Source organism: Archocentrus centrarchus, chromosome 11, assembly GCF_007364275.1.
Source record: "Archocentrus centrarchus isolate MPI-CPG fArcCen1 chromosome 11, fArcCen1, whole genome shotgun sequence".
NCBI classification, from domain to species: domain Eukaryota; kingdom Metazoa; phylum Chordata; class Actinopteri; order Cichliformes; family Cichlidae; genus Archocentrus; species Archocentrus centrarchus.
Window position 1 is genome coordinate 30,801,981 of NC_044356.1, and position 19,051 is coordinate 30,821,031.

Here is a 19,051-nt window from a genome sequence, read left to right on the forward strand (position 1 = left end):
CCTGTTCTACACCAGTACAATAGATCCCATTACTGTGAACTCTGCGGTCATACTGCTGACTGTACTTACTGTCCAGTGCTCTCACATAACCTTTAAATAACAGAAATTTGCTTTTCAGAAATGACCAGACAGCTGCAGCCACACACCACGGACACAGACACCGACACCACAGACAGATCCAGTGTGAACAAGAATGAAAACATTCACGCATATTTACTTGAGCACGTGTGTCTGCATTGTTCTGCCATAATGAGTTAAACTGGGCTGTTTAAATAGCATTCTAGATGCAATTACAGCATATTAAATTTGTTTCACAGAGGTAAATAAATATGCAGTGTTTACGCTGTAGATTACCACCAATCAGATATTTCACTGATGGTGAGGTCTGCGTTCCATTTCTGGAAAGGGCCCAGCACCACCTGACCCTAATCCAGTAGTTTTTAATGTCTAAACTTTAACAAGTAATGCATTTTTAAATTATTAAATTATTTTTAAAAAATTACGCAACTGAAGTGCGACATGTATGATTCAAACTCGGGTCTCTGGGTTGAGCGGCAAATTGAGTCACTCCACCACCAACCCTTCCCTCAGACCTCCAAATGTGGGCTTTCTTTTCCTGTGACAGTGGAAAAATCTGGATTGCATGGACACAAATCAAAGACCAGACAGATGAAAAATCAGAGTTCCGCTTCCGGCGCCGCGCGAGCAGGCAGCCAGTTTCAGCAGCTCCGCACTCATTTCGTGTTTTTTCTCATTTTGTTTAGTATTAGATGTGTTTTTGTGTTTCTGTATCTTCTGCTCTTTTTCCCCATGATGGAGCAGACTTTTTTCTGGAAAACTTTGTTTTTGATTTTTACCCTTTTTATGGTGTTTATGTTTGGAGACTGCGAGAGTGGCCACACTCCTATTGTTTACTCTCGGGACCAGCTGTTCTCCATCGGGAGCTCCGCTGTGCCTACTCCTGCTGAACGACTCGATATTCCCCGCGAACTGAGAAGGAAGAGACGCGGGAGACGTGCGGGCATAGGTCGTCGTTGCCAGAGGAGAAGGTACAGGCCCGTCATCCCGTCCATCATCATGGGAAACGTGAGATCTCTTCCCAACAAAGTGGACGAGCTGGCGGCGCTAACGCGACATCAAAGGAGCTACCGGGAGAGCAGCCTCATGTGCCTGACGGAGACGTGGCTAACCGAGCTAACCCCGGACTCACACATAAACATGGACGGCTTTCATTTGATCCGTGCCGACAGAACCAAGGAGAGTGGTAAGAAGAGGGGCGGGGGTCTGGCTGTGTTTGTGAACGATAGATGGTGCAACTCCAGACATCTAACCATCAAAGAGACGCTCTGTAGTAAGGACATTGAACTGCTCGCTGTTAGCTTGAGGCCGTACTATCTTCCTCGGGAGTTTTCACATGTTATTGTGATAACTGTGTATGTGCCGCCCTCTGCTAACGCTGCTGCAGCCTGCGATGTCCTCCATGCTACTACCAGCAGACTCCAAACACAGCACCCACAGGCCCTCTTTCTGATCTCAGGGGACTTTAACCACGTCTCCCTGTCCTCCACTCTCCCCACCTTCACCCAGTATGTCACCTGCCACACCAGGAATACCAACACACTGGATCTACTGTATGCCAACATCAAGGAGGCATACAGCTCATCACCTCTGCCTCCCCTGGGGGGCTCAGATCACAACCTGGTTCATCTCCAGCCTGTGTACAAACCCTTGGTACACAGAGAACCAGTTGTGACACACACAGTGAAGAAATGGTCTGAGGAGACTGAAGAAGCTCTGAGAGACTGCTTTAGCTCCACTGTGTGGGAAGAGCTTTGTGCCCCTCATGGGGAGGACATCGACAGCATCACGGACTGCATCACTGAGTACATAAATTTCTGCGTGGAAAACACTGTGCCCACCAGGAGGGTACGGTGTTTTTCAAACAACAAACCCTGGATCAACTCCGAAATAAAGGCTCTCCTGAAGGAGAAGAAGAGAGCCTTTAGATCAGGAAATAAGGAGGAGCTGAGAGCCGTGCAGAAGGATCTGAGAAGGAAAATCAGGGATGGAAAAAACATCTACAGGAAGAAGATGGAGGACCAGCTACAGCAGAGCAACATCAGTGGGGTTTGGAGGAGTTTGAACTCAATTTCAGGCCACAAACCAAGCCCTAGGATTGTGGGAGACTTAGAGTGGGTTAACAACCTGAACCAGTTCTTTAACAGGTTTGACCAGCCACCCACCCCTCCCCCAGCCCAGTCCCCCCTGCTGTCAGCCCCACCATCTTTAATGACTGCCAACCTTTCTTCTTCTTGGGACCTCACACCTCTCAGCTCTCAGCCATCACCCACCCCCTTCACTTCTGAGGACTCCATCTCACAACCCCCACCCCCCACCTCCATCTTGTCCCTCTCAACTCATCATGTGAGGAAGGAGCTACGTAAGATCAAGGTGCGAAAGGCTGCTGGTCCAGACGGCATCAGCTCCAGGCTCCTGAGGTGCTGCGCAGATCAGCTGTGTGGCATCATGGGATACATGTTCAACCTGAGCTTGAAGCTGGGGAAAGTACCACAACTGTGGAAGACCTCCTGTGTGGTACCGGTACCAAAGACCAAACATCCAAAGGATCTTAGCAGCTACAGGCCGGTAGCCCTGACATCGCATCTAATGAAGACCCTCGAGAGGCTGGTCCTCAACCATCTACGCCTCATGGTGTCGTCTTCGTTGGACCCGCTGCAGTTCGCCTACCGGCCTGGCATCGGGGTGGATGACGCCATCATCTACCTCCTGCACCGAGCTCTGACCCACCTGGAGAAGCCTGGAAGCACTGTGAGGATCATGTTCTTTGATTTCTCCAGTGCTTTTAACACCATCCAGCCAGGACTTCTGAGAGACAAGCTGGAACTGTCAGGAGTGGACCACCACATCTCCGAGTGGATACTGGACTACCTCACTGACCGCCCACAGTATGTGAGGACACAGGGCTGTGTCTCTGACAGGCTGGTCTGCAGTACGGGGGCCCCACAGGGAACTGTGCTGGCACCGTTCCTCTTCACCCTCTACACTGCAGACTTCTCCATCAACTCCCCACGCTGCCATCTGCAGAAGTTCTCTGACGACTCTGCCATAGTTGGCCTCATCACAGGTGAGGATGACTCAGAGTACAGACAGTGGACTCAGGACTTTGTGGACTGGTGCCAGCGGAACCACCTCCTGATCAACGCCGCTAAAACCAAGGAGCTGGTGGTGGATTTCCGCAGGCGCAGACCCACCACACGGACACCGGTGAACATCCAGGGAGTGGACATTGAGATAGTGGACTCTTATAAGTACCTGGGTGTTCACCTAAACAATAAACTGGACTGGACTCATAACACTGATGCGCTCTACAGGAAGGGTCAGAGCAGACTCTACCTGCTGAGAAGGCTGAGGTCTTTTGGAGTGCAGGGGACACTCCTGAAGACCTTCTATGACTCTGTGGTGGCATCAGCCATCTTCTATGCAGCAGTATGTTGGAGCAGCAGCTTATCTACAGCTGAGAGGAAGAAGATAGACAAGCTCATCAGGAAAGCCAGCTCTGTCCTAGGATGTCCTCTCGACTCAGTGCAGGTGGTGGGAGACAGAAGGACTCTGACCAAAATAACATCACTGATGGACAAGGTCTCCCATCCCATGCATGAAACTGTTGCTGAGCTGGAGAGCTCCTTCAGTGACAGACTGCTGCATCCTAAATGCACAAAGGAGCGTTACCGTAGATCCTTCCTCCCAGCAGCTGTAAGACTTTATAACCATCACTGCTCCCAACAAAAACCACAATAACCTACACAATGTAGGATAATATATAATATACTGTAAATAGTCCGGCCTGTTAAGGTTCAACACACAGGCACATCATGTACATTGTATATAGTGTTATTATTAGTAGTATTAAGGTTAATATTGTTTGTTGATTTTATATATATTTATATTCTTTTCTTAGTGTGAATTATTATATTTTTACTTATATTTATAATAACTGCGGCTGCTGTTACACCCAAATTTCCCCTCTGTGGGACAATAAAGGCTGTTTCTTCTTCTTCTTCTTTCTTCTTCTATTTTACAGGATATGAATCAATAGATCAGAGGTCATGACCTCGTTGAGACTATGCTGCGCGGTCTGTTTGCGCTCATGAGTATGAGAATTAGTTTTAATGGCAAAGTATATGTAAGCATTTTACAGTTAAGTAAAGTTAGGGAATGTCCACATTTATTTATGTGGCTGGTATGGTTCGTTTGCTGTTTGGATGTTAGGATTATTTAAGTTATGATGGATTTGCATGAAAATTTTACCACCAGCTATAAATACGACTTGGTTAGGTGCAGAATTCAGACCTGCTGGGTTAGGTTTCGAAAACAATCTTGCGTTTCCCTTTTTTCTGTGCTGTAGACATCAAATATGTTTCTATGGAAGTACATTAGTTACAAAGTTGTTGTGTTACAAACTCGTGTGTGTCCATGAATAAGAGTGCATAAAATGGTTTTTCGTGACCGTTTCACATTTTTGAGACCGGGCTCGACTGTGTGAACCTGAGCTCTACATTCCAATTTATCAACTAAAACTCTGACATATGATACTTCCTATGATGAGCTCATGATTATGGAAAATCAGCACAGAGGATAAATATCCATGGTTCATCCATGTGTTTTTCATTTCATTTAGAAGGCGAATGCATGTGTTAAATGTGGCAGTTTTTTTTCTCTCTTCTAGTGTTATAGATATACCTCGAAGCCATCCTGCCTGAGATACACTGACTACCAGATGTCAGGTTCAAGAATTTATTCTCAGCTAAAGCTGCTACAGCCGAGGTGATACCAACAGCACGTCAGCCATGGTAACCTCTCTCTTAACAGCCTTTTATCACCCCAGGAGACTTTAAGACATTTCAGACATGCAACCGATGCTTGTGCTCAGCCTGATTTCTTTGTCTTGAGCAAAACATGTGAGGAAACTGAGTGTATGGAACAGATGCAGTTTATTCTGACAGTGAATATTCCTCAGCCACACCACACAGTATTTGTTCTGGTTCAGTTTCTCAACATTTTAGCACTACTACCCCCCCCCCCCCCCCCCCCCCCCCCCAAGCTGTTCCACATCAAGCCGCTGATGTTGATGCCGTTTCCCTTTTTGTACTCCGCGTACAATAAGTTCATCTAGGTGTATCTCAGCCTGCTGGTTGTGTATTTGCCTGTCTGAGCTCAGCCAGAATCCTCACGCCTTTCCCCTTATGCAGCCTGTCTGAGAGCGTTAAGGGCTACAAGAGCAGGGAAACGTAATAACCAGTGAAGCCCTGTGCCCTGTCAGCCCGACTCATCCTCCAGAAAGGCCTGCTCATCACAGGCCACGGCAGCCTGGATTAAGCCATGCTCTGCAATAAGTCTGACACATGGAGGAGTTAGAGATTATAGCAGCAGACTATTTCCACCATCTACCAACGCAGACTGTCTCAAGCCCGTAATGGAGTGATCACACAGCGCACTCTGGTGGTGAAATCTTTAAACAACCACTCACTCACTCTTTTTTTTTTTTGGTTGCTTTAATCTGATATTAAAACACATTACAAAGTCAGTATGCAAATACTCTCATCTCTCTGTTAAATTAAATTATTTGAAAAGCACGAGTCTCGAACGGGTCTTTGTTGGTGTGAGCTTTAACCAAGAGCTCAAATGAACCCATGATTGCACCTTAAACAGAGAAGCCCATTTCTTCAGGTTTGAAAACTAATAAATAAAATACTACTTGACAAGTGTAAAATACAAGCAAGTCTGACATTGAGTACATTATGTTCTTTTAAATCCTCAGTTAAACAATCAGCCCAGCAGCTCACACTATCTAAGATACTGAGAAAAAGCAACAGGTGCTCACAATAAATGAACAGTGGAGAAAATCTATCAGGCAGTATGAAACATAGTGAGAATACAGTATGTGGATAAATGATACAGCTCCGGGAAATTCAGTCTGTTTCCACTGAAGTGTTGCGAGAGCATCAACTGCCAACATCCTCCTGTAGTCCCGCGAGGACGTCACACAGTGCAAAAACAAAAACAGCTTGCAAAACTACCACGCAAAAGACAGTGCAATTCCTCCCAGCCTCAGGTGACGCCAACACTGCTACTGGTAACGAGTCTGACGGGCAGCAGAGACTTCCAGCCTGCCGCTGCCTGCTCTGACAGATCATCAGCACCATTTCTAAAGCCCTGCACAGTGACTTTACAGTTACAGTGCTTTCGCTTGACCTCGTGCTGTTCACAGAGGTGTAAAGTAAAATTATGGTTCATAAAGACTTTGGTCCCATTTTCATACTTTTGGCCATTATTTTCTATTATTATTAGAGCTGCCAGGATAAATCCATCAGCAAAAAAAAAATTAAATATTACAAATATATTTACAGTTTTAGCTAGTTTTCAAGTAAAACATCCAAGTATTTTTTGCGAAAACCTAATCAGAACTGAAATATTCAGCTTTTAGTCAAATAATTCAAACTATACATAACTTTGGGCCCCCCCCCCCCTTTTTTTTTTCTTTTTCTTTTTTTTAATACTGAGAAAAACAATGTTTGATGGATATTTTACTGTGTCTGTCTGGACTGATAAGTGCACAGAAAAAAAAAGAACAAAGTGTGTGACACGTTCTGATGTAAACAGGACCGATGGTGTGGATTACATTACAAAGAGTGTGAAAATATGTACACCGCAAAATTTTAAAAAAAGCCTAATATTTAGTGGCAGTTGGCACTGCAAGGACAGTATGTGCTTTCCCAAACTACACAGACATCACTATCAAAATGAAAATGACAATTTGACTCAGCTTTTGCTGCATTTCACCATCATCCGACACAGCTGCTGCACTGACCGGTCAAACACATGCAGGTGTCATGTTTTATTGTGTTAAGCCTTTAAATGCATTTATCTGTTTCTCCAACAGAATCCAAACAGAATACCAACGTTCAAAATCAGCAGCCTTAATTTCAAGGTTATTACAAAAAAATTAAGAGGATTTTGAAAAGTAGGAGTTTTGTTTTGCAGTCACAGTCCCTGCGTTCCCAGGTTTCAGCAGCAGTTACTTTGGTGAGTACAGAGTTAATATCAAAAAAACAGAAATAATGGCCAAAACTACAAAAATTAGACACCGGTCATTATAAGCTCGAACTTTCAACTGCAAAAAAAAAAACCTGAAGCATTTTGTATATTGCAGATCCCTTTTTGCGTCAATAAAAAATGGCAAGCTGAGAAGAACATGTACAAAACACAAAAAAAAGGGAAAATGGCTACCCTAGTGCTTGGTCTTAGGCCAAAGCAATTTGTGAATTTGGAAATCCGGAGTATTTACAGTTTGATGAGTCCGTGATGGCTCAGTCCATGAGTTCATACCTGCTGTGCTAGATAAAGATGGTTGTGTCTTATTTGACCTTGTTTTCTTCCTGAGTGTTTTCTCCTATGACCACTATCTGTACATGTGACAACTGTCCGCTGGCATCCAGTTGCACCTCCTGAACCCCTTCAGTGTGTGCCTCCTGCATTTGGTGCTGAGTCTCCTCATCCGCCTCTGCTGCCATGGTCATTTCCATGCCACTCTGGACCACCATGGTGGCCCCATCTCTGCCTGACTCCCCGGTCAGCTGGAGCTCCATCACTCCCACTGCCTGGTCCACAGGAGCCGGGTTGATCTCGATGACCGTGTGCTCCTGGCTGGCCTCCACCTCGCCCTGCATCACCTCCTGCTGCACCAGCATTGTGCCGTCTACCACCTGGCCTTCTATGGGCACCACCTCTGTACCACTAGCCTGCTGGCTCAGCTGCACCAGCTCCATGGGGCTCACCACTGTGCCCAGTTGGCTGGAGTCCTGCAGAGCGGTGGTGCCAACCAGCGTCAGGCCTGAAGACGGATGCAAGGTGATGGTTTCTGTCTTGCCGTCTCCGGCCACCATGTAACGGGTGAAAAGCTGCGAGCCGGCAGGGAGCAATGTGACTGTATTGGAAGACTGGGACAGTGAGGCAATGGGCAAGCCTGCCACGGTGAACTGCTGCCCCACAGAGGACAGCGAGATGGGGGAAAGAACGGTGAACTGCTGGGGCTGCAGAGTGGCCTGCTGGTTTATAGAGGAGGTCAGGAGAGTGGTGGTGGAGGCGGGCCTCTGGAGCCGAGGCCGCTTGGTTGGGCGCTTGGTGGGAGTTTTGTTTTTGGCAGGCTGTGGGCAGGTGAGAAGATTTCGTATTTGCTGCTGCTTCTTCTGTTCTTCCAGCTGCACCTCCAGATCTACAGAGACACGACAGTGACAGTGAGGGCTGAGTCAACCAGAAGAGTCCCTTCATCTTCAGCTGGCCAGATTTTTACAAGATTACAATGTGCACATCTTACTGTTGATCTTTGATATCAATATTCATTAGACAGGCTAGACACACTTAAGCCAGAAAATGTCAAATCTAATTACACAACATAAACTCAATAAAAATGTCTTTTTTTTTCATTTGAAGCATTCAAAAACTGCCCTGAGTGCCTCACAGCAAAAAGTCAAACTCCACACTTTCTGTGTGGAGTTTGACTTTTTGCTGTATTATTTGCATGTTCTCAGACTCTGGCTTCCTCCCACAGTCCAAAGACATGCAGTTAGTGGGGTTAGGTTAATTGGTCATTCTAAACTGGCCAAAGGTGTGAATGTGAGTGTTAATGGTTGTCTGTCTCTCTGTGTTAGCCCGGTGACAGACTGGCAACCTGTCCAGGATGTACCCCGCACCTCGCCGTACGGCACCTGGGATAGGAATGCCCACCACAACCCTGAATTGGATAAGCGAAAGAAAATGGATAGATGGAGTTTGCCATGTTGCCTATAGACTAATTTTAGTGGAGCAGTGGACTCCAGCACTAAAAGACCAAGTCACATTTCAGCACTCTACAGAATTCTTTGTATAAAAAAAAAAAAAAATCAACCAAATATCCAAACTTCTCATGTATTCTTTGGATCCTTCAGAGCCACTGCTTTGTGACATATTCTACATTTATTTATTTATTATTTTCTTTCTTACTGAAACTTTGCTGTGCAGCCAGCTGACTCTCCATCAGTGTTCAGCATAAGAGCACAGGACACAGAGGTAAATAAATCAAACCCAAAAATGATATCCAGTCATAGTTAGGAAGACTATATACCATCTGGGACAATTATCTTGACTCTTATCATCTTGGATGGGAGCAGTGGGTGTAATCACTCATTTTCGATATCAATATAGTCAGTCTCACAGCACAGCTGCTGCCACTGGCCTGTGCTGCTGCTCATTTTATCAGAAAAATGTGTAGAAGAGAACAACTACACCGTGAATGTGGCTGCATTTTAAACTTTAGGATGATGTACTGATAATAATGATTGTGAATGATGATCAGCACACCACCTTTTAATTATCACTGGGTAATTGTATAGCGCATTTGGGAGCCGGGATTATATTTCACAGTGGTCCCACAATCAGGAACTGAAAGTATGTAAATAAAAACAAGTATCTGAAGAATTTTGCAGAGATAAAAATAAAATCTCTGCAACATGGTGCCTAAACAATTATTTACTCTTAATACCACCATCAGGAACCCTGGAGTCATTTTTGATCTGGATGTTCTGTAACTCACACATTAAACAAACATCTAGGATTGCCTTCTTTCATCTGTGCAATATAATAACATCCTGAGTCAGAGTGATGCTGAAACTAGTTCATGCATTTGTTGCCTCGAGGTTGGACTATTATAATTCCTTATTATCAGGATGTTCTAAAAGGTCCTTGAAAAGCCTTCAGTTCATCCAAATCACTGCAGCAAGAGTACTAAGAGAAATTAATTTAAGACCATAATCATTTGCAGATACAAAGTCCTGAATGATGAGGCCCCAAAACAGCACTTATTTGTTGTTCCTAGTTTCCAAAAGTAGAATTGGAGACGGAGCCTTCAGCTATCAAGCACCTCTCCTGTGGAACCAGCTCCCACAGTTATGTAATTCCATGAATGTTGTTATTACTTAATAAATATATTTTGAATTAAGTGGATCTGAAGTGGAGCCTTGTCTTTGTTCTGTACTCACTGGTAAGCATGCTGAGGATCTGCTCCTGACTGGGATCCGTCTGCTGCTTCCTCTTCTCCACAATCTTCTTGACCAAGTCAAGCAGATCGAAGACCTGGGCAAGGTTACTGAGCACCGCCACCTCTACCAGACAGGAATCTGGGATCAGTGCGGCAATCAATCAAAGAATCACTTGGTCAGTCAGAAAGAAATAACAAATTCAGCTGTTTTACACAGTAAACCAGTTATTGTAACAGAACCTACTCTACAAAGCCTTCTGATGTTGGACAGCCTTTGTCAGTTTCCAACAGCAGCTGAATTTGTTCTTTCTTTCCATGCGTTTGTCATTCATTTCATATAGGTCGATGAAAACAATAAGTCCTGCATGCACCTCTGTTTTGGCAATGCAGTTTTGCAGCAACGAGTGCATGCTGGTGTTGTTCTGTACCTGTTTCCTGTAGGGTGGTTGAATCCATGCGCTGCTGCACGTTGTTTAAGAGCTCCATGAGCTCTGTGTTGATGTTGGTCACAACTTCACCCAACAAACCCACATCAGCAATGCCCTTCCAAAAGTTCAGTGTGTCCTCTGTGGACAAACAGACAACACAGAGCAGTTTCAGTCACTAGTGCACACATACACACACACACACACACACACACACACACACACACACACACACACACACACACACACACACACACACAGTACCAGTATACATGCTGTTATTTTACTCTTAATAATCTGTGTTTGGATGTGTGTTCTCCGTTACCTGAGATCTCAGTAGATCCCTTCTTGTCTACAGACTCCAGTGAACTCAAGCTCCAGTCCGACTTCCCGCTCAGGACCTCGGCTCTGTCTTCTCCGGCTGCCCCGCCATTACCCAGGACCACCTGAGCTGCAATATGTACAAGAGAACACAGATTATGTGTGTAACATCTTCTTCTTTCGGCTGTTCCCTTTAGGGGTTGCCACAGCGGATTCATCTGCCTTCATCTCACCCTATCCCTAGCATCCTCTTCTGTCACACTCTGGATGTCCTCCTACACTACATCCATGAACCTCCTCTGAGGTCTTCCTCATTTTCTCTTCCCTGGCAGCTCCATCTTCAACATCCTTTGCTCACCATCCATCCTCTGCACATGTCCAGCCCATCTAACATTGTCTCCATTACACTTGTAACATGATAACAGAGAACGCTGTGTAAATCCAGGGATACACTGTATGATTCTGAGAGGTTCTAGACAAGTGCTGACTAATGTGAATCCCAGTCTTTGGTTGTAATTTTAGAATGGCGCTCCTTTGCACAGTGAGAGAGGTTCAAATTTAGACACTGTGACAGGCCATCTAGTGACCAAAATAGCACGAGAACATGTGAGTCACATCATTTTCATCATCATCAAACACTTAGTGAACCCCTGTGTCCCACGGACAGGGTTACAATAATCCTTTAAGAGACATCTCCCTTTAGGATAGAATTGTTAGCATCCTTTGTTTTTTTTAACTAATTTTACTTTATATACTGCTGGGCAGCTTAATCTTTAATAGTGTATCAGAGTTTAATGGTATTTTTTAAATATAATTTATCTACATGGGCTAAATAATTAGCATCTAAAACTTTAAAAGACATGCGGCATATTAAATGCTGATCCCACCACGCACACCCTGCAGCTAAGCTGACAGGAAATTCGACAAATTTAAAGATCACAGCAAACTAAACAAGCAATTTGTCTGCATGCAGACAGCTTTTGTTTTAGATCACTCTTTCATTCAGCTGCGCTGTCACTGTGTAAAACATATCAGTGCTGGATGAGAGTAGGTGAAAAGATTGCTTTTCTTCACCTTTAAGCTTGCTGAACAGGGGTTTGATAAGACTCTTATTAGCTCTTTAACCATGAAGGTAACAGCATCGAGCACTGTCATCAACTCTAGAACGACGTTATCTTTCATGCCAGCTGGGTTCACATCTTGGTTTTAGTGCTGTGTTTGTGTCAGACAGAGAGGAGAGGCTGCACCATAAATTACACCAGTAATGATGGTGTCATCTTCACTTTTCTTGCATTATCACCCTTTTGTTTAGAAAAATAGAAATAGCTTGAGTTGATTCTTATAACAGGTTTCATGCACACGGGTGCTCCTAAATTTATTTTGCAGTTTGCACACATTTATTTTCGGTCAGGAGAACCGCTTGGATCGTCGAGCCCTGCACCACCAGCATCACTTTCCCGCTGTGTTTTCCATGACACTAACAAACTCCCGCTTTCTTTCAGCAGCTTCATACACTTCATTTAATGTAACTGCATAAAACACTTGTTAATAATGATTTGCTTCAGGCAGTTTGCTTCTGAAGTAAACTCATAACTGTGCTTAGCAGAAACACACTGACTGGCCCTTATGTTAACTCTGCCTTTCAACTGAAAAACAACACAAAAACTGCAAAGCCACTTTGGACAAATGACTTTACTGAAGTCTAAATGAGCCTAAAAAATAAATATGGATTTGTTGTGTCTTTTATATTTTGATTTTTACCTTGGGAGGATGTGGGTGTGGTAAGGCCAGTGCCATCTGGAGGGAAGCGCGTGTTGTTGATTAAAAGGTCAAACTTGGTGCTGCGACACGTGTTGGTGCACAGCGTGCTGTGCTGGTAGAAGTCCAGCTGACCGGAATCCATCATTTTTCTGGAGAACAGAAAGGAAAGACATTTAAACAAGGGAAAAAAGTTCGTTTGACAAGTGATACCATCAGTGCTGTCAAAAACATTTGCATCTTTTAGAAGTGATGTGCCATTTCTGATCGGTTACCTCCCAAGGAGCATTTTCTGGCTGGCAGCGTAGTGCCTGTCTTTCAGTATACTTATTTTGGTTGGAATTAATAATGACAGGAGCGACTGTGTGAAGCGCAACAACTGAATCATGTCCAGGAGTTGCCCACACAGATCGCCCGAGAAGTAAGAATATTCAGAGCAGTTTACTTTAAACGTGCAATAGACTCAATATAGAAACATTGATCCTGATCCCGAAATTTATATCCTCCCACAATTAATGAAAATAAATGTAGATAAATAAATTTAGAAGTCAGGATGACATCGCAGTCCTATTTCATAATAGAAAAATCCTTTAGCAGCACCTCATTACCTTCTACAAAACTATTTTGCCCTAATTTGGAGGCCTTGACCTAAACTTTTACCCTTTTTATGCCTTTAGTCACCCCTGGGTTAGTAAAGATATAATACATATTCTATTAAAAAAATATTTTCAATATTAACAATACTCATTAAATCAAAACAATTTTAAGCATGCTGTAAGACATTGATATTCTGTGATTATCTCTAACATTTCTATATATAGTCTATACAATAAGCCACATATAATGCAAGATTGTCTCCTGTGTTTTGAAGGCTGTGGGCCATCACTGCTCATGATGGCCTTCAGTTTTGTCAGCATTCTGCTCTCAGTCACCACCTCCAGAGTGTCAAGCTTTGAGCTGACAGCAGACTCAGCCTTCCTGATGAGTTTATTTAGTCTGTTTGCGTCCTTTGCTTTGGTGCCGGCACCCACAGCAAAAAAGATGCTTTCCACAACAGACACATGAAACATCTGGAGCGCCCCATTGCAGACTTTGAATGATCTGAGCCGTCTCAGGAAGTAAAGGCTACTTAGACCAGTGTTTTTCAACCACTGTGCCGCGGCACAATAGTGTGTCGCAAAGAGACCCAAGTTTCCAAAAGTCGTGATTTCTATGAAGTAATACTCTGCTAAGTCACAGCGCACACAGTTTTTTTTTAAATGAATAAAATAGGTCCACTTTACTATAGGCAATCTCAGTGTATCATTGAAGTCAGTTAAAAACAGGCAAAAATATTTTAGAAGTAAAATAATTATCCATCTATTTACAGAATGCCAGAGATCTTTGAAGCTATCTGTAGAGCTGAGGAGGACTGCAGACTCCCAGCCAGGTTTTCCACCACAAGCAACACCTTCCACGTTAAATATTGTCATTTCATTGTTAATATTGATTAGTGCAGCTTTAAAAATCATATAGAAAAGGCAAAGAGACAGGAAGGCCCATTATCATCAGGTTATTATCATCTCATTCACAGCTCAGAAGTGAGGCAATGGTGACTTGTTAGTTTCCCGTCACAAAGCTGCAGAAGAAGAATTTTAGAATATTTATTCAAGATGGATGAGTCACATCTCAACTCATTACCATGTGTTGCAGTGCACCCAACCATGACAGTCATCTAAAAGTCAGTGTTCTATATCAACAACAAATCCCCTCACCTCAGCATGACTCCTCCCATCCTGATGGCTCTTTTCCAGTCTTTCAGAGTGGCTTTTCCAGAAATGTGCACAAACTGCTTGGGACTGATCAGCTGGTCTTCATACTAGTAGACAGAGTACTAGTTTAGTAAGATTGTTCAGTTCAGTAAATGTGGATGATAAGACACTGGAAATAACTAAAAGCATTATTGCATCACATCAGAATATCACATTTCTTCTTTATGATTTTGGCCCTTTAATATGAAAATGTAACAGACATGCTGTGATACATTTCTGATGCTGTCAACTACGGGCAACTGTAGAAGCTGGAGTACAGCTCCTACCTATAGAATGTATTAAATTAATGCAACGTGGCCCACGCTTGATTCCCTTTATTTTCCTGTTCGTCATCCTCTCTCAAAGGTTCCAGACGGTTCTGCCATGTCTGGGAGCAACTGGAGCTCCTCGGTGAGAGCTTCCCCAAACCGCACCCTCTGGCCTTGCTCATTGTTTCATTGTTATCAATATATGTTAATCATTCACAGTTGGAGTTGGGATCCTTGCTAGTGAACTTGAATTTATGAAATAAAGGTTTTACTCGATCATACTTGAATGCCTGCTGGCTAACCTATAATAATTTCTTGCAGTGCTGACAGCAGCATGAATTATTTTCTTTCACCATTGTGGATTTATTCGCAAGTCTTAGCGCTCACAATAACACATTTTATGTGGTTTAGAAGATTGGTTGGACTTAGCAGTTCATTTCAGACAGTCAGACCTCTGTAATTCAACACTATTATAAAAAAAATAGCATTGAAATCGTTTGTAAAAGCATGAAAGAGAACATTTAACTTGTAACTGCTGTATGCACGTATGGTTATTTGAAAATTTACAGTGAGAAGAAATTAACTGGATGACTCTGTGCAGATATACTGGGACACTTGTCAGCACTGCATGGTTGTTTCCTGCTCAGTGACTATTGAATAACCTAGTTGTCATGTTGCTATATTTGGTGATGCTTTAATGATTTATCCTTTGAGTCCATGTGGGCAAAAAGAAAAAATAAGGATACCAACCTTCACACATTTCACATTGATTCCTGGGCACACAAACTTCTTCACTAGCAGCACAGCTTTACAGTCACCACACGTTATAGGACAGCCAATCTCAACGTCGTCTCCCTCAGTTTGCTCTACAAGGAGAAAATGCATGCAACACTTAACAAGCTTTATGTAATGGAATCTGCAAAACTCGTGCTTCATTCTATCTCTCAAGTTGTCTGAATCACTGTGACAGCCTCTTACCTGGATGAGATTCAACAGCCATGACAGCTGCATCTGTTTCAGCAGACTCATCTCTGAAAAGAAAACAGTTGGGACTTTCACATCTGCTCTTGGTAGCACAGAGGAAGTGTTGGGAAATGGGTGATCACCTGGAATCCCTGTAGCTGTGTTTGTGCTATTTTATCATTCTGAAGTGAGTTGTACATACCCAGTGGTGATTGGCTGGAGCTGGAGGATGACCTGAGTCTTATTAGGGTCATCAGGGTCACCTTCACCGCCGTCCGCCTTCACCATCACCACCTCTCCCATGGACACAGTGACCTCATCAGTGGTCGCCATCACACACTCATTCGAGTAGACTAGAGGGAGGGGGCCACTTTTGCGCAACAGCTATCTAGGAGTTTGTTCATCTGAAAAGCCATAAATATATTAAAAAGAAAGGGATGGGTGTGAGATAAGGATAATATTTAGTGAACCTCTGCACTAATAACTAATTCACTTCCTGTCGACCACAAAAAAAAAAAGAAAAAAATCTGCATAACAATGTTGCCACTTCAAGTGTTATCTGAATGCTCCAAAATGTGTGGGAAAGTTTGTTGAAAGGCAGAAGAGACAAAAGTTTAACTTTTTTGGGCAAAAATACACAACACTATATTTGGAGAAAAAGTAGTGCTGCACATTAATACAAAAAATTCATGCCAGCGTGAAGCATAGTGGAGGGAGCGCCAAGGTTTGAGGTCACTCTCCTATCTCAGAGTCTCGTGTTCTTGTGGTCATTGTGGGAACGATAACATCAGAAAAAGAGCTACTTTCAGCTGCTTTCCACATTCCTCCTGGTCACTGAACAAGATTATAAAAGCTACAATGATTGCAAAGGTTTAATGGTGAGTGCGTGTTTTGGATCATATGAGAGGTCCACACAAAGAGAAATGCAGACATCAAAGACTTTGCTAGTTGGGTGAGATTTCTTTCCATCAGCTGTATTTGCTCAACTTCAGTCAGCTGTAATGGGTAGATCAGCAGAGTTGGAACTGCACAGAAATGCTCATTTGGTCTACCTTTTTTTTGACAGGAACTGTGGACGCTTCATTTTTCCTTCCATAAAATGCACCCGGAGAACAGGAAACGCCTGATGGAGTTTGATGCTACTAAAAGAAGTTATAAGTTATTACATTCAGCTTCTCTTGCTTTTTCCAAACTTTACTGTGGGTGATGTACTGTGTATGACCAAATCCTGAATGTGGGACTAAGTGCATGTTTGTGTGGGACAGGGTGGGACACTAAAGCTGAGAGGCCTTTAGCACATCAAGCACATGCAGTGTTTTATTTGGATGCAACTTCCAACTTCCTTAATGTGTAAACGCTATGAGCATAAAAAAGAAGCTGAGGTTTAGCCCTATCCAATATTCCTGGGGATTCTCCTTTTTATCCCACTGATCTTTAAACTGTTAAGTGGTGTTTCGGTTGCTGGTTTGTCCAGTAATAGTTTGGATGTTAGTGGGAAACCATTCACCAAAAGGCACTTTTAAAAAAATCCTGCTATTATTTCTGAGGCTTTGTTTCCATGTAAATGATGCAATTTAAAACTAAATTACACAACAGAAACTAGTTTCTTCTTATTTCTTGTGACTTCTTAAGGCCCACCTGTACTAACTTCACCTTCATGGCCCACGCTTTGGGAATCACTGCAGCTGACATTAGTTGAAGTCATTTTACTCCACCAGCCAAACTAATTTAGAAATATTACTTTATTGTTAACTCTTTTCATCTAACATAAACCGGCCAGTTCATTAATATCAATGAGCGTTAGGTGAAGTTATACAAACTTATTCAAAGAACGCCATATTTTAGTAAAGGTCTGTCTAGTCCACGTATATGAGAGTAATATTAAGTGGGTTAATTGAAGTCATTTTTATGTAACGGTTTGCTGGTGTGCGTGAGGGTTACACACAAGATTATAACAGGCTGGGATATGTTCAAACGCTGTTATGTTGAAATGTGAAACCACGATAACCGGCGAAGCGAAGCTGCTTTAAAGCTGAACGATGTTCTCAGCACAGTGCGGGTTTTTCCCCACGCGCGTTAGGGAATAGAAACCGCAGTTTTGCGTGTTTTCGAGGGTACTAACCAACAAGAGGTTACTAACCCATTCACGGCGCAACTAAAAACTGCATCCATCCGTTTTGTTGTAGATAAATGAGATAATTTACTTTTTCTCTTTTTTTTAAGTTGGCTTGTTTATCGCTGCCACAGCAGCCAGCTGACTACTTTTCGCTGTTGGAGCTCCTCAGACTAGGCTCGGCGGTAGCCATTACTGCTAACACAAGGGCGTAACTTCATGTGTGGGAATCCGAACAATAACGTGAACTCCACTGTCCGAGACGGTAAAGCTTTGCATTTACAGTGTGACGGCTACGTGCCGCTTGTCTATGAACCGTACGTCCCTTCGTAACTCTGCATTTTAACTCTCCGCTCCCCCTCAAAATGACGTCTCCCTGTGCGGCGGCACGTACAGCAAACAACGGCACGGCGACGGCGTTGCCCCTCCATTCAGTACGAGCCTGGCTGACTGAACCCCCCTCCGCAATGTACCCAACCCCACCCCGCTAAAACTACAGCTTGTGTGATAAGAGCAGCCGGTATTTTACAGCCATGTATATTTAAAACACACACAGTAAAAATTAGCTCGTTCTTACCGTTTTATGAAGACAAACGCATCCCTAGATAGAGGAGAGCTGCGGAGCATGCGCACTTGGTAGATATAGGTCGACTTCCTGCTGAACAGCGCTCGCCCTGTTTTCACGCTCTTGTAAACCCTGCGCAAACCGCAGCTTTTTACCGCTTTCACCACCGCTGCGCCAGCTTATTAGCGAATTTATAAATGCTGGCAAGAATATTCAAGCTAGTAATACCTTAACACATAACTTATCTGGTCATACCTCAAAGACTTGTATGTTCTCCTAATAAGTGCCCTCTTTGTGTTACATTGGCAGTGTAATTAACTTGCAAATAATTTCTATTACCACGACGACCCCCAGAAACTAATGCCGTCATGTCAGTTCGTTCTGCAACTATTAGACGTCTAGTTATTATTTGTAGTGCAACTGAAAGCTTATTTTTCTGTTATTTTTAACAACTTTTAAGGGGGCGCCGAGACAGACGATCATCGGCAGCCCTACGTGTAAAAATTATGCTTCCGAAATCTCTTGATGGCGATTCCGCAGAAGAAGTGGAATCCCCACCTCTCCTGTGCTAAACACAGCAGAAGCCCTTTTTAAACATTGGTGGCGACTTCCCGCAACCTGGCCAGATGAAACCTGTTCCTTACTCAGGGTTCATGATGTGAACCCTGAGCACGTCGGTGCTGCAATGGTTCGTAATGTTTTATATAACTTCAAACGGCAAAACAGCTTTCACCCTCACATTAATGTACGTATT

General features: G+C 43.5%; 1 protein-coding gene and 1 non-coding gene across 5 annotated transcripts; both read right to left on the minus strand.

Moving 5' to 3' along the window:
• Positions 1–5,572: 5,572 nt before the first annotated feature.
• gmeb1 (glucocorticoid modulatory element binding protein 1) lies at positions 5,573–18,388 on the minus strand. Of its 4 annotated transcripts, XM_030741788.1 has the most exons (11): positions 18,310–18,350; positions 16,672–16,758; positions 15,822–16,023; positions 15,635–15,687; positions 15,407–15,522; positions 14,352–14,455; positions 12,601–12,749; positions 10,844–10,969; positions 10,522–10,659; positions 10,095–10,232; positions 5,573–8,293 (listed from the first exon to the last, which is right to left on the minus strand). In XM_030741788.1, exons 3-11 carry the CDS (start codon positions 15,950–15,952, stop codon positions 7,437–7,439), a joined length of 1,812 nt encoding a protein of 603 aa, XP_030597648.1. In that variant the 5' UTR covers positions 15,953–16,023; positions 16,672–16,758; positions 18,310–18,350; the 3' UTR covers positions 5,573–7,436. The 4 variants fall into 4 exon arrangements, with proteins under 4 accessions (XP_030597648.1, XP_030597649.1, XP_030597646.1 ...); XM_030741789.1 differs by lacking the exon at positions 16,672–16,758 and having other exon boundaries at positions 10,095–10,217; positions 18,310–18,388; XM_030741786.1 differs by lacking the exon at positions 16,672–16,758 and having other exon boundaries at positions 18,310–18,388.
• A 368-nt stretch (positions 18,389–18,756) lies between these two features.
• LOC115788853 (U11 spliceosomal RNA) lies at positions 18,757–18,889 on the minus strand. Its single transcript, XR_004020644.1, has one exon. It is a non-coding gene; the product is annotated as a U11 spliceosomal RNA (small nuclear RNA).
• Between the last annotated feature and the right edge of the window lie 162 nt (positions 18,890–19,051).

Coding starts and splice junctions, on each gene's coding strand:
- gmeb1 (XM_030741786.1), bottom strand. CDS start 15,952: ATGGCGACCACTGATGAGGTCACTGTGTCCATGGGAGAGGTGGTGATG. Junction 12,750..14,351: donor ATGGGAGGAGTCATGCTGAG/GTGAGGGGATTT, acceptor TCTGTTCTCCAG/AAAAATGATGGATTCCGGTC. Junction 10,233..10,521: donor AACCACCCTACAGGAAACAG/GTACAGAACAAC, acceptor CACTGATCCCAG/ATTCCTGTCTGGTAGAGGTG.